This window comes from Pipra filicauda, unplaced genomic scaffold, assembly GCF_003945595.2.
Source record: "Pipra filicauda isolate LSUMZ 115617 unplaced genomic scaffold, ASM394559v2 scaffold490_size440907_pilon, whole genome shotgun sequence".
Taxonomy (NCBI): Eukaryota; Metazoa; Chordata; class Aves; order Passeriformes; family Pipridae; genus Pipra; species Pipra filicauda.
This window is the reverse complement of record NW_024104632.1, coordinates 223,004-236,229: the sequence shown is the minus strand read 5'-3', so window position 1 is coordinate 236,229 and position 13,226 is coordinate 223,004. Positions and strand designations below refer to the sequence as shown.

The following is a 13,226-nucleotide window of genomic DNA, read 5'->3' as shown; positions in this document are numbered from 1 at the left end:
CACAGAAGAGCTGTTCTCAGGTTAAGAAATTTCATACTGCACATGCATGCATAATTCAGCATATTCTGAAGTATGCCAGAAAAAAGTTATATCTTATATTCTCTAATTTACAAGAGCTTGTGTCCAATGTCATAAGCACTAAGCTTTATATCAGGCTCAACTAAGCACATAAACAAGCCCTATTTAAGCCAGAAATAACAACAGTAGTGAGTTCCTGAACAAAAGATGGAAGGAAAAGCATCTTACTGAGGATCTCCAGCATAACTGAGTTGAGCAGGTCGTATCCCGAAGTGCACAATAATAGGGAAAGTAATTACATCAGGATTGAACTGTTCACGGTCCAGTTGATCAATACGAACTGAGCTGGGTTTCTAGGAGAAAAACACAAAATACAACTAATTGACAACAGCTTCATGGAAAACTTTTTGCCTCTAGCCCACACTATCCAGGAACCATGACACAGCAATATTCCAAGCTTAATAAGATGCAAATGAACTAACAATTAATACTGTAATAAACATTTGGCAACTACAATGACTGAAACAAAGCTACTTGACCTAACACTTAAAGAGAAAATAAAAGCACATTTTAATTTTACAAGTCTGGAAATTTGCAGTTTGACTATTTCCAAGAACGTAAAACAACTTTCTCTGGTCAAGCATCACACCAGAAATAAAAATCGGGATTAGCATTCTGGCATCTAACCTCCCATGTGCCTGAGCAGTTTGCTAAGGTCAGGTTACTTCTCTAATTTTAGTTCTGTTCCTCATTTCCCAAAGCAAATGAAGGCACTATCAGGTCCATTCAATCACACTGACTAAACAGCATCAAAAAAAATTGTGTCATGCTACTCTTACAAAAGGCTCCTGGGTTGAAATGTACAATGAGGAAGACAGTCTTGTATAATGGGGAGACTTTTGCCCCTTTTACAGATCAAAACAGAAGTTCTTTTTATTGTTAAAATGGACAGTGTAAAAGGAGGCAACTTTTGCTTCAGCTTTCTAAATGCAGAAAATAAGTAATTGCACATCGCTGTAGCAGACATGCTCCTTACAGAGCTCTTGATCTAACATGTTTAAAAACTCATCTGAAGGTGCACAGTTTGTCTCCAAATAAACATCATCTCCATTACCTGTCAAGCTGCTTTGTTATGTGCCTGCTTACTCCTCTCTTTGCAATCAGCTGGATGAGGCCAGTATATTTTGCTTGTCTTAGGTTTCAGAAAGAGGGCATTACTTCTAGTTACCTGCATCTCAAAACTTCTCATTTAGCACTGTGAATTTCTCAAAGATGAGTTTCAGTGTTAGAGAAACAGCTCCCACCATTCTCTTCACAAAACAATAAAAACTGTGTCAAGAACAAAGCTTTCACCCTTCAAAGCACCTTGGTAGAACTGTTCACAGGAATAATTTTCTGCATGGATAAGCAAATCCAATTCTATATACAAAGGTCAGCCTCATCAGGTGGCCATAATTCTAATATATTCTAGAAAAACAAAAACTTACTTAAAAATTTGCCTTTCAAATATAGAAATATTTTCCAGGGGAAAAATACTTCTCAGCTTCCCTTTGGATAAGATGACTGAACATAAAGTTACATCTCCCCAGTCAAAAAATTAGGTTGAAAAAAATTTAGTTAAAATTTAACTACCTTAGTTAAAGCTGTCAGGTTTACCAAAAAAAAAAAAAAAAAAAAAAAAAAAAAAAAAAAAAAAAGAAAAGAAAAATAAATAAGAGAAAAAGTTTTCCTCACAGCACTTCTTACAACAAGGGATTAGAACAAAAATACCTAAAGAAAAACATGGGAAGGATTTGTAGCAGACAGAATGCTGTTCCTTGAACCAGAGCTGAAATTTATATGCCTTTGTGGGGTTTGCAGAAAGCCCATTTGAAAAGTTCATGTCTTCTCATAAGTTGTTTGTTGGTTCTCCCCACTCTTAACATTAAAAATGAGAATTTCTGCCATCCCTGCCCTCCTTAAAAAAGCAGCCTTGATACACCATTCCTCTGATAGCCAGGTCGGCAAAATATGATTAACAAAATACGAAACAATAATTATACTCAATACACCAATTATAATCAATGCCTTTTTGAAAATTACAGACAATATTTTTCTATTCTAATGTTTCCCATTTTAGGTACTTCAACAGAAGTAATGTGATCCTCAAAAATGGGAAAAAGAGAGCCTTCAGTATGCCTATAGCAGGGTCTGTATTAAACATATGATCTCAGGACCACTCAAAACCAGATTCCTGTTTATTTGTATGACACTGCCTTCAGTTTCACCACCCAGTTACACAGCTGTTCACAGGTGGCTGATAACAACCAGGACAAAAGAAGTTCTCCAAGACCTAATCACAATTGCTCCCTCACTGACAGTTATGAGAGGGGGGTAGCTGGGCTACGCCTTTTCATTTCATGATGAACACCAGCCTCCTCTCTGGTGCCATTTCTGAACGTTAAATGAACAAACAGCAACGTACAGAAACACGGAGTATAAACAGGCGCACCAGCAGACAGGATGGAAGCAAATTAGATTATACTCTTTCAGAGTTTTATCCCTGTATTCTTTTAGAAGTGCTGTGATAGACCATCTAATAATGACAACCTTGCCATTAAAATCACATCAAACCCAAAGAAATTCTAACAGAATAGAGGCCTGTTATCTTTGTTTCCTACTCCAAATCTTATCAACCAATCTAATGCTGACATTAGAATATATAATGAGATAGCATGCAGATGTATTACAGAAGCATTTTAAAATACATATATATATATATGTACTAGTGAGAATATCAGCAATACTTTAGGAGGAGTGAAGTATTAAAAGATGACTAAAATTTGTGAATTTTTAAATCTATTCCAACACAAAGTTTCATCGAACTAATGAAACATCATGAATAAATTACATAGTTTTAAATAATGCTGAACTATTGTTCGTTAAGTGGGATTTATCTGCCTATTGTAGTTTTTTTCCCCCTCCTCCATCATGCATATATATACACTTAGAATTTTAAAAAATTAAAATACATATGTATATAAAACCTAGATTTGATCACAAGAGGAATTATTATTTCTGAAGAGATGTTGTGGAAGAAAAGAGCAAAATAAAATTTAGTGGGTTTACTTTGTTGTGTCAAGTGGATAAAATTGAATTGAAGAGCTGTCATTTTCTAAAACAGTTTCACATTGTCTTTCCAACAGAACTGTTTTATCTTCTAATGTTGTAAAATGCACAGATAATACTTTCACACTGTTTTTCCCTTGCTCAATACAATAGTACAGCAATGTACAAGAAAAATCCACAAACTAAGAAGAAAATCATTGCAATCTTGAAAGAAAAAACATGTTCTAATGATGCCATTATAACATGACATTTCAAAGTGCTACATATTTCTTTTATGCTTACATATTTTGATGTCCACATGCATCTCTAAACACATTGCCTCGTAGAATGCAAAGTTTGCCAGTAAAAAATCACACGAAATCTCAGTATTAACAATCCCACTCACAAAGAGCACTGACTTGTGTATAATACAGACATTTACAGTTCAGTGACACAAGGAACAAGCATATATGCATTCCTTCATGCTAAAAAAAAAAAAGCAAGTTGTCAGATAGCTGAAAACAGCATATCTTCAGCAAAATCACTGAAGTTATGTCAGTGTATACCATTCAGACGTTGACAATTTGTGGACCAGCATGTACCTTGTACCGCAGAAACCACAGACAAGTTAAGGTTGTTAAGGCTGTCTAACAATTTCTATTATGGCATCCTGGTTTAGCAGTCATTTGAAGAAGCTGAGGTAGATTTTTCCACAGTAAGAGTTCACATGTATTTTTGTATTTCATGTTCCCAGAAACAGTCCTATTTTCTTTTATAGAAACTTCTAGAGAGTTTTAGCCAGAACAAAAGCACTCAGAGTGAAATCAAGGGAAAAATTATCCTGCCCATGTTACTTATTATTACCTTACCGAGTAATTTACTAAATGTAATGCTGCCATACTTAAAAATATGAGCTGGAAAAGAATATTTAGCAGGTTGCCTTTGCTATGGGGACAGGTTTTTTGGTTGACAAACAAAATCTCTCCTTAGGCATGATATCAAGACACACTTTTTCTTCAGAAACTAAGTTGAACTACAAGCAAAGGAGGAAAATGAAGTCAGAAAAAGAAAGATATTACAAATGAGAATGCTGCATATTAGGTCCAAAACACATCTCCACTACCAAGACACCACTCTGCGATACCGACCAAACCACGCAAATAGAACCCTGAAGTCCGTGGGTCCTGAATGCAGGACATTCATCTATTCTTTTGACCCACATTCTTCAACAGTGAAAGTCAGAAAAACGGGCTGAATTCACATTAACACCAGATTTGAAAGGAGCTGTATTCAGAGAACACGTGCTTTAAAATACTAATTGTTCCAAAAATAATAAGGCCATAGGGGTTTCAAACTATGCACTGAAAATTAATACATGCATTAATTAATGTACACAAAATTCCTCAGTGTGAGTGAGAGCAACACAGAAACAATGTTGAAAAAACTACGTAGGTAGAAAAACACTTCTTCCATATTCAGGGCATTATTTGAACAGCACATATTAAATAGAGCTGTCAATAGGGGGTCAAAAGAGAAAGAGGAAAGTAAATAGTAAATAGTTATTATTTCTGTGGTCCTGTGTCAGGGAAAAGAGAATGAAATCACGAACATAAAGACTGCCTGAGAAAATAGGAAAGTTTTACACACATAAAATACTGCCATTCCTTTTAACATGCACATTGAAAAAGCACCCCTCTGGAAATCCACCCTTCAGTAGAGCAGCAGAGGGTATAAGTCTTCTCAGGGTTGGAACAAGTCAATAAGCTGTTCCTATAGCAATCTGCAACTGCCACTGGTCATCTTTTCCCTTTTCAATTTAGCCTGTAACAAACTGTCTGAAACAAGACATGTACATGTCATTGGATTGCTCATAAATGACAATTATTCGCTTTACCATGCCAGGGCTGGTAACAATCATCCCTTTGCATTCTTCTGCATATTTCTGCCATTCCAGTTCTTCCCACTGAAGCATGTTGGCAATCTCCTCTTCAGGCACCAGAGCTTTACTGCATCGTAACAAGTACAGAAGAATCTGATGCATTGACAGTACTTCTTTTCCTCCATCTTAAAACCATAAATAAATAAAATACATTTCAGAGATCCACTCTAAAAGCATGACCATAAGACACAATATGCAGAACACAAATTATTTGTATGAGTAAAATAAAATGCAAAATGCTTAAGCGATCTGACAAATATGATGGCAAATGTTTTATTGATGAATACCGCACATGCATAAACACTTGGCTAAACTAAAGCAGTAACAGTAATGGTAGCGAGAGTAACAGTTTTATTGTACTGTAAAGCTAAAGTTTCTAACTTGCCTGACAAAACTTTAAAGTGAGTAGGCAGAACAATGAGTTACGTTGTCCAGTTATATCTTCCTTTTCACGATTTTATCATTCTTTTTACAACAGTAGTTAAAAAGCCCTTAGGCGTTATGCAGCTTTTTTTAAGACACTCAAAATTTTACGGGATACTTCTGGATGAATGTAGAAAGCTATCCCTGCACTTTAAAATCATCTGTACTGCTTATATGCTGTAACTGCAGTAATGAAGGCTAAAGAGCCTCATGCTGTCTCCTGTCACTAAATGAATCAAGGGCATGTGAAAATTGCTAAATAATTCTGAGACTTCAGGAAAAATGCACAGCAAAGGTTGCTTGTAACAAAAGAAGACAGTATAATCTGACTGGCTTCAGGTTGCCAGCTACAGATGTGAATATGCAAACAGGAAAGACAAGTGATGGTTCTGACAGATCACCACCACTCAGAAGACACGACTATTCAACTTCAGTATGTCCGCTCACACGAGTGAAAAGATACTACATGTTACTAAAATGCTTTAATCTTGACATACATCTCTCCAATTCCCTCCTTCAATAACACGGTATTAATCTGTAGGTATGGAGGAATCTTCAAGTTTCATCCCCACAGAGCATGAACGCTGATTTAGTTCCTCAGGAAGTAGAAACACTCTGGTCCTGCCATTGAGTATATTCTTTCTATCACTACACTCACAAAAAAGTAATGCTGAAGCCTTAGAGCAATATGGGGGATGATGCCACAGCACAAGGAATATGATGCCAGGTACACTGGAAAATCCTTGCAGAACTGCTGCATAACAGCAGCGCTGTGTAAGATGATGTCCTCTACAAGACACGCGAAGGAACAAGCACTTCTCTTACTTCAGCTGGGACTACAGTACTATCATAGAGAAAAGATGAAAGGGAATGGTGTAACCTGGCCTCTTAGAACAGTCAACTCACTTAAACTCCAAGAGGGAATCTTAAATGGGGAAAATATACCACAAGCCTCACTGGAAATAGAAAATACTTCTAAATAGCTACAGGGACAGACTTTTAAATGTGCAAAATTTTCCTTCAAATTAAAGGGGGACTCCATTTACTAGACTTGTTTTTCTTTGTCAACAAACTAGATTATACTGTTATGCAAGAGGTAGCCCACATCCAACAATCATTAAAATAAAAGTGTATCCTTACCCTCTGAAGACGTGTACAGAAAGGTATGGGCTGCTATAGATCGTCAAAGCTGGAGACCCTTTCTGGGTCAGAACATGCAGTACTTGGGACCTCAAATGTGTTTTCTCAGTCTTTTACTCTCCGACTATATTTATCAACATAAAAACCTATGACAACCAATACAATACAGCAACTATTCCACATGCTATGCATCTCTGACACTCAGTACACCTGGTACGTCTAGTTCGAAGCTCAGAGCTACCCCCCAAGGCCTGTCTCTAAGTAAATCCACACTGAAAACCTGACATCCCCAACCTCATTATTTTTAGACTATGTTGGAAAAATAAGAAAGAAAGAAAGAAAGAAAAGTAGAGGGGATAGGATATCAGCAATTCATTTCTATCTTTACAGAGACAGCTGATGGATGTGTGGAGATCTGATGCACCAACATATTCTTTGATTAGACATAAGACATGTTCTGCAAACATACCTGAAGAAAATAGATTCCCATTATCTAAAAATTAAAAATCTCAAAGGATATCTCAAAAAAAAATCAATAAAAAATGAAAACTTGATTAAAAAATACCTGTCAAAAAGATGCTAAAAGGCAACTATATATGCAGAAATATCAGAAAAAAGACATTTTTAAAAAGAGTTAGAAGGCTGGGAACCTTAAAGAAGAAGCAGCACACAGGAATAACATATTATAGAGACTTATCTCTCTCTATCACTAAACAATCCAACAGCACAGAAAGAGCTGACTTCTAAATTAAAATAAAAAAAGAAGAATCAGAATATAAAAACCCTGAACAGGAAAACACCCTCAAGCTACACAAACCAGGCAGGTCAAACTTGTTCTCATCTTTTGATGAGGTCAAGTTAATCAGCCACATGTGGCTTGATAGCTTATTTTGTAAATTGCTTCAGCAAAACCAAATCAATGTTTGCTAGCAAGCCTCAGAGCTCTGCTTCTGATTGAACAGTGCTGTGTATCCAGGAAGGAACAACAATTAGAAATATAGTCATCTAACCATCAGTACTCTCTATGGTAACGAGCCAAACCTCATTTTGCTGCAGCTATAATTAATATCCCAACTAAATTTCAAAGCACAGAGCACCTCCAGGCCACAGCCCTCTTGATGAATATTGTTCCATGTTTCATGTGCACCCTCAGTCCAGCAGCTGAAACACATCCTTCTGTCCACGCAACCCTTCTGGAGTAATCACTGGCAGGACCACAGCAGGACACATTTTCAATGGAGCCGTGACATTTACATCAACTGAAAGTCTGTCCTAGTATCTTAGGATGTGTTACATGTCTACAAAAGCTGTTCACCCAAAATGAGCTCCACACTGAAGCTCGTCATTGGATGGCAGGCTGGGTTGAATTGTATTGGAACAGTGGGTTTTGTCTTTCACGATTTGCTACAAGGTCTCAGCTTGCATTAAGATAAAGAAACAATCAGAAAAACATGTGCTCAGGGGTGCCAATCGTGTTGACCTTCAAAATTGCACATCAAGATTTTTAACATAATCACACCCTGAAGAGGACAGGGGACATGAAATAGGCGAGATCAGGTAACAGCACTCCTCAAATGCCACAGCTCCACCACAGAGCAGGACAAGGATGACCCAGCACTGCCTAAAATGACAACAGAAATGAAAGCTGGAAGCGAGACTTAGCCTGCCCATCTGAATTCCAGTTCTGAGTAAACCATCCACACTGCCAGCAAGCACAGAATCGCAGAATATGGTCAGCTGGAAGGGACCCACAAGGATCATGCAGTCCAGTTCCCAGCCCTGCACAGGACCATACCCAAGAATCAGGCCATGTGCCCGGGAGTATTGCACTAAAGACTTCAGGTAGAAGCACGAGATCTCTGTGCTGACTGAACCATGGGACTTGCAATAAGGGTTTTTTTTTGTAGAGGTTTTTTTCGGGGGATTTTTTTGGAAGGTTTTTTAAATCTAATTTCTATAAAGTTATGTAATACAAACATTACCTGGAAGAAATCTCACAAATCGTGGCATGAAGTGATATCTGGGACAGGAAACAGAATCATTTTCAAGTGAAGGACCTTAAATATGAAAAAAAATACAGAAAATTTATGAACAGAAACATATTTGCCAAAGAAGAAAAAGAGCAACTTTGCTGCAAACGAAATCATTGAATGGTGATTACATTTGATAGGGCCCAAGTCGCAATTCGAAATGTAACGAAACGCACAGCAGAAAGGAACAGAGAGAATTTGCAGTGAAAGCTTTCACATGGACAATTTAAAAGAAATCTACAATAATTTCAAAATAAAAAGAACCAAACAAAACCCCCAGTACTTTTATGTAAAACAGTAATACAAAAAGACTGGTTTATATAATCAATTACTTATTTCACTTAAGCCTTACAGATACAAGCACTGGTTTATTAGCTCCTCCCAATTAGCACAGTGCTTTTTGTTTACAATAACAAAGAAAATTTCCATGGTACTATTTTGTGCGGGTATTTTTCATTTCCTATTCATCACATAAAGCTTTACATAAAAACAAAAACTAAACCAGTAAGTACTTAGTGTTAAAAAAGAACTATCAGAAGTGGTGATATGAAAGACAACCTGATAACCTGATATTAGAATATATTTAGCATCACACCAAAGACTACACAAAATGTATTAAACCTGAGTGCTCCTCTGCTTAACTGCAGTGAGTGTAGAGTGCATCTCCACAAAGTCAAGACACTAAGACCTACAGATACTGAAATATAATTCCTTTGATGCATTCCTTTTTCTTTAAGACCATGGGAAGTATCATCCATGAAATTCTCCTTTGCTGCAGTCTTCATAGAAACAAGTATTTTCATCTTGTCAAGTCAAAAAACATTCAGCTCTAATGATACGTTATCCCTCCACAGATGTCTGTATGACACTGCTTTGCAAGTTGACTGTAGAGAAATATGGTATGAGTAACTTGTTTGTTAGCTTGTAAAAATAAGAGAATAGTTGACTTGACACTTTGGCTTTCAAAACACCATGCCTATGATACTCTGAAATATTAAATGTACCGTAATATTTACTGTTTGATTAAAAAGAACAGTTTTGGATTAAAGCAGAAATTTAGTTTATCTGTGAGAATACAGAGCCAACTTTGTGCATTTTCATTGCTAAAGAGTTCACACTATTGAACTCTAATATATTTCATCTTCCTGAACAATAAAGTGTTTGTCCCTCTCACATAAAACTGCATTTACATTGCTATTTTGAGGACCCTTTCAAAGGCAAAGTTACCTTTAAGATTCCAGTCATACAGCTCCAAAATATCTTTGAATAGATATGAAGAGAACAGCTCAAGACCTCTCACACAAAAATTCTGGAAAAAACAAAGCAATAAACCAAAATTATAATCATATAATACTGTAATACAAATAATGCCACTCATGTATAAATAGAACAATAAAAAACCCCAGTGTCTTCATATTTGCCAACCATTAGATACTGGGTTTTGGAAACAGTATTGATATCTCTGTGATCATCTACTGTAACATAGCACAGTGGTCTCTTCAGAAAGCATTGTCAAGAAAGAATGGTATTGAAGACTCTTTATTGAATGCTCAAATCAACACTTGAGGCAGAAGTTATGAATCTGCAATAATGTGCCAAGCACTAAAACCATTTTCACCTGAGCAAGCTAAGCAGACGACATATTTCTGAGAAGTATCTTTTTCATAATTCATTTTTCCTACATACTCATATTAAAAGTTTATAAATCACCACCTGTGGTATCATTACCACTTCCATAGCAACATATCAGTGCAACACAAATTGAGGATTATGACCTCAACAGCCAACAGAAGAGGAGGAAAAAAGACAAAAGGGCTAAAAAAAAACAACATTCTTTTCATCAAGTACGCTAGTCCAGTGAAGGAACTTATAAACCTTCCTGAACAAACGAAGTCAGGCTGGGTTGATATAAATTGTGCATGTATAATATCAGCCATAAATTTCAAACCCAACACCACAATCTCTCTCACAAGAAATCATCAGTACAGATGGTCCACGAATAACACTGTAGCCATTTGACCAGAAGTCCCCAAAACGGTCACTTCCCTATTTCGCTTGGTGGCCATTTGTTGTTTCAGATCAAGATTTGCAAACAACACGGCAGATTCCCTAACAAGAAATGGATTGCTTTGATCACATTATTCTTTCTGAGGAATTTCAGGGCTGTTGCATATATTTAGATGCTGCTGAGCAACAGAAAAAGAGATAACTAGAAAGAAAAATGCAAATATATGTGACTAAATTAAACACCGATCCTATCTTTGTAGTTAATATGCAGGGGTGTTTCTGTACCTACACACGCTGTTCCACAGTAGCAATTTACTTCACAAACTGGCTTCACCAGGGATTAGTTTGTGATAGAAAAACCCACCATAAACAGATTATGAACTGAATGTGCTTTGTTTGTATCCACAGGAAATTTGTTTTGGCAACAGCTTATATTAAGTACCGATAAGCAATCTTCAGAGCTTCAAACTTACAATTAAGTTTCAGCTCTGCCACTGACTTATGTTGTCCTGGCCAACAGGTACCTCCACATACGCCTTATTTTTGTCATCCGTAAGAGAAGGCTAATACCTACCTCAGCTTACAAATAAGAGTACCTGACATATATTGTATATAACTTAAAATGAAAGGAACCTATGGATATAAGCACTTCTTACTATTTGATTTTGATATATGATAGCCTAGGTAGATGGATTTACACTAGTACCTGTGAGTGCAAGTTCCTCTTCAGCCATTAACTCAGAACTCAATCAGTCTCTTAGAGACTTCACAAGATGGGATACTGAAGAGCTTAATCCATTAAGCACATCAACAATTCTTAACCCACTCTAACTTTTAGACTAATTATCCTTCTTACCTCAGGCATCATCTCCTCAATAAAGTGAATTGTATAGTCAATGTTAAATCTGATTACTTTACACAGAGGAATCTGGAAGGAAAATAGAAATTCAGCATGAAGAACTATACAGCATCAAATATATAGTTAATACAATTTTGTATGCAAAGGTATTACTGTCTACTGAAAAGGGCACTTACTAAAACACCTACTCTGGAGGATCGTGGAAAGAGACAGGGACACAAGCATGTGTGAAGGAAGCACCAGTTCTAACCTCCACCTCGGTAATAACGCAATGCTGACAGGAGGGATGGTAAAGGAAGGTTAAATATTGCCATCTACTGGAAATGAAATTTTCTTCAGAAGCAAAAGTAAACCCGTAAACCTCAGTAAACCTGTATCTTCTCACTTGTATATTTGGAAGTGAATTTGTTGTTGGTGACACAAGTCAGATTGATACAGTGGTCTGAAAGCAAGATGTTTTTAGCACACTGCCAATTCTGTTAGCTATACTGTCTTAAAATGTGGTTTTAAAGCAACACCACATAAGAACTTCAGGATAAACTTACAGCTTTATACCAGTTTCATCCAATAAGTACTCTGAGAAGTCCATTCAACTAACTAGCAAGACAAACATCTAATTCCTTTTTTTCATCTTTGAAGAAGGTTTCTTTGTGGTCACAGTTTGAAGATGCTGCTTACCACAATTAGTCAAGACAAAACCTGAGACTCACTAGCAGAACTGTCTTTCTCCTGTCCACAGTGCTGGCAAGATGTTCCTAACACACATGTATTGTTGTTTTAGAGAAGTTTGGCTTCAGGGCAGAAATAGCATACCTTCTAAACAAACCCCAAGACGTAGCAATGAACATACTTACGTTTGTTAGTGGAGCATGTGCAAACATTGAGAACCCTTCAAAGATATATTCATGGTCATCATACTCAATAACAGTAGGTCTGTCTGTCTTAAAAAAGCAAACAAAACCACCACAGAGTAAGCAAGAAGTACTACCACTTTTGTCACTGAAAACAAAATTAGAGTCCTAGTTAGAATTATTTATGAAGTACTTACTAAGAAGTTTGTGGGAGGCGACACAGTAATTCGGTAGTGGTATAGTCTTCCAGCATTATTGGTCATGGGGCGACACGGTTTAATGGGCTTAAAGAAAGAGATAAGTAGAACTATATGTAGAGTCAAGGTAAATTTAGATTAAAAGAGAGAATAAAGCATTTCTAATAGCCATGAAATATGAATTAGGAAAAATTAAATAAAAGCAGGTAGTCACAATTAATCATTCTGGGGAGAGGGAAAGTGTGGCCTTATCTACACTTTCACTTTCAGAAATACTTTTAATGCTACTCAAAGGCAAAAAAAGGTGAAAAATATTGCTGTATTTTTTTCATTTTCCATTTGACTCTCCACCTTTCTTACACACCGCAGTTAGTTGTTTACAAGCCAGGCTAATTTCCTCTTCTGTACAAATTTGTTGCAGGAAACATATTTTTAAAAGGTTACAGAGGAACCTGGACTTCACATGGTAAGGTCTTAAGGTACATTAATTATCAAAACAGACAGGTATCAGCTCATCTGCTTGGGGCAAATCTGAGACCTGAAGAGAAGGGACTACTCTATCACCACAGAGGCAGCTCCAGTAACCCCGTTCTGTTTCCCAGGTTGTCATGCCTGACTATAAGGTACAAAGGTAGCCAGCTCTCCATGCACTCTGGTGCAACACCAGACACCTGG

The 13,226-nt window shown here is 36.8% G+C and overlaps 1 protein-coding gene across 2 annotated transcripts in view; it reads right to left on the bottom strand.

Moving 5' to 3' along the window:
- Positions 1-13,226, bottom strand: part of DROSHA (drosha ribonuclease III) — a 74,422-nt gene that overhangs the window by 42,560 nt on the left and 18,636 nt on the right. For both annotated transcript variants that reach the window (XM_027731140.2, XM_039386562.1), the window contains exons 9-15: positions 12,552-12,638; positions 12,358-12,444; positions 11,501-11,572; positions 9,865-9,946; positions 8,590-8,664; positions 5,000-5,169; positions 247-371 (exon numbers count right to left, since the gene is read on the bottom strand). In XM_027731140.2, the coding sequence (XP_027586941.2) occupies positions 247-371; positions 5,000-5,169; positions 8,590-8,664; positions 9,865-9,946; positions 11,501-11,572; positions 12,358-12,444; positions 12,552-12,638 (698 nt within the window). The remainder of the gene's footprint in view (positions 1-246; positions 372-4,999; positions 5,170-8,589; positions 8,665-9,864; positions 9,947-11,500; positions 11,573-12,357; positions 12,445-12,551; positions 12,639-13,226) is intronic.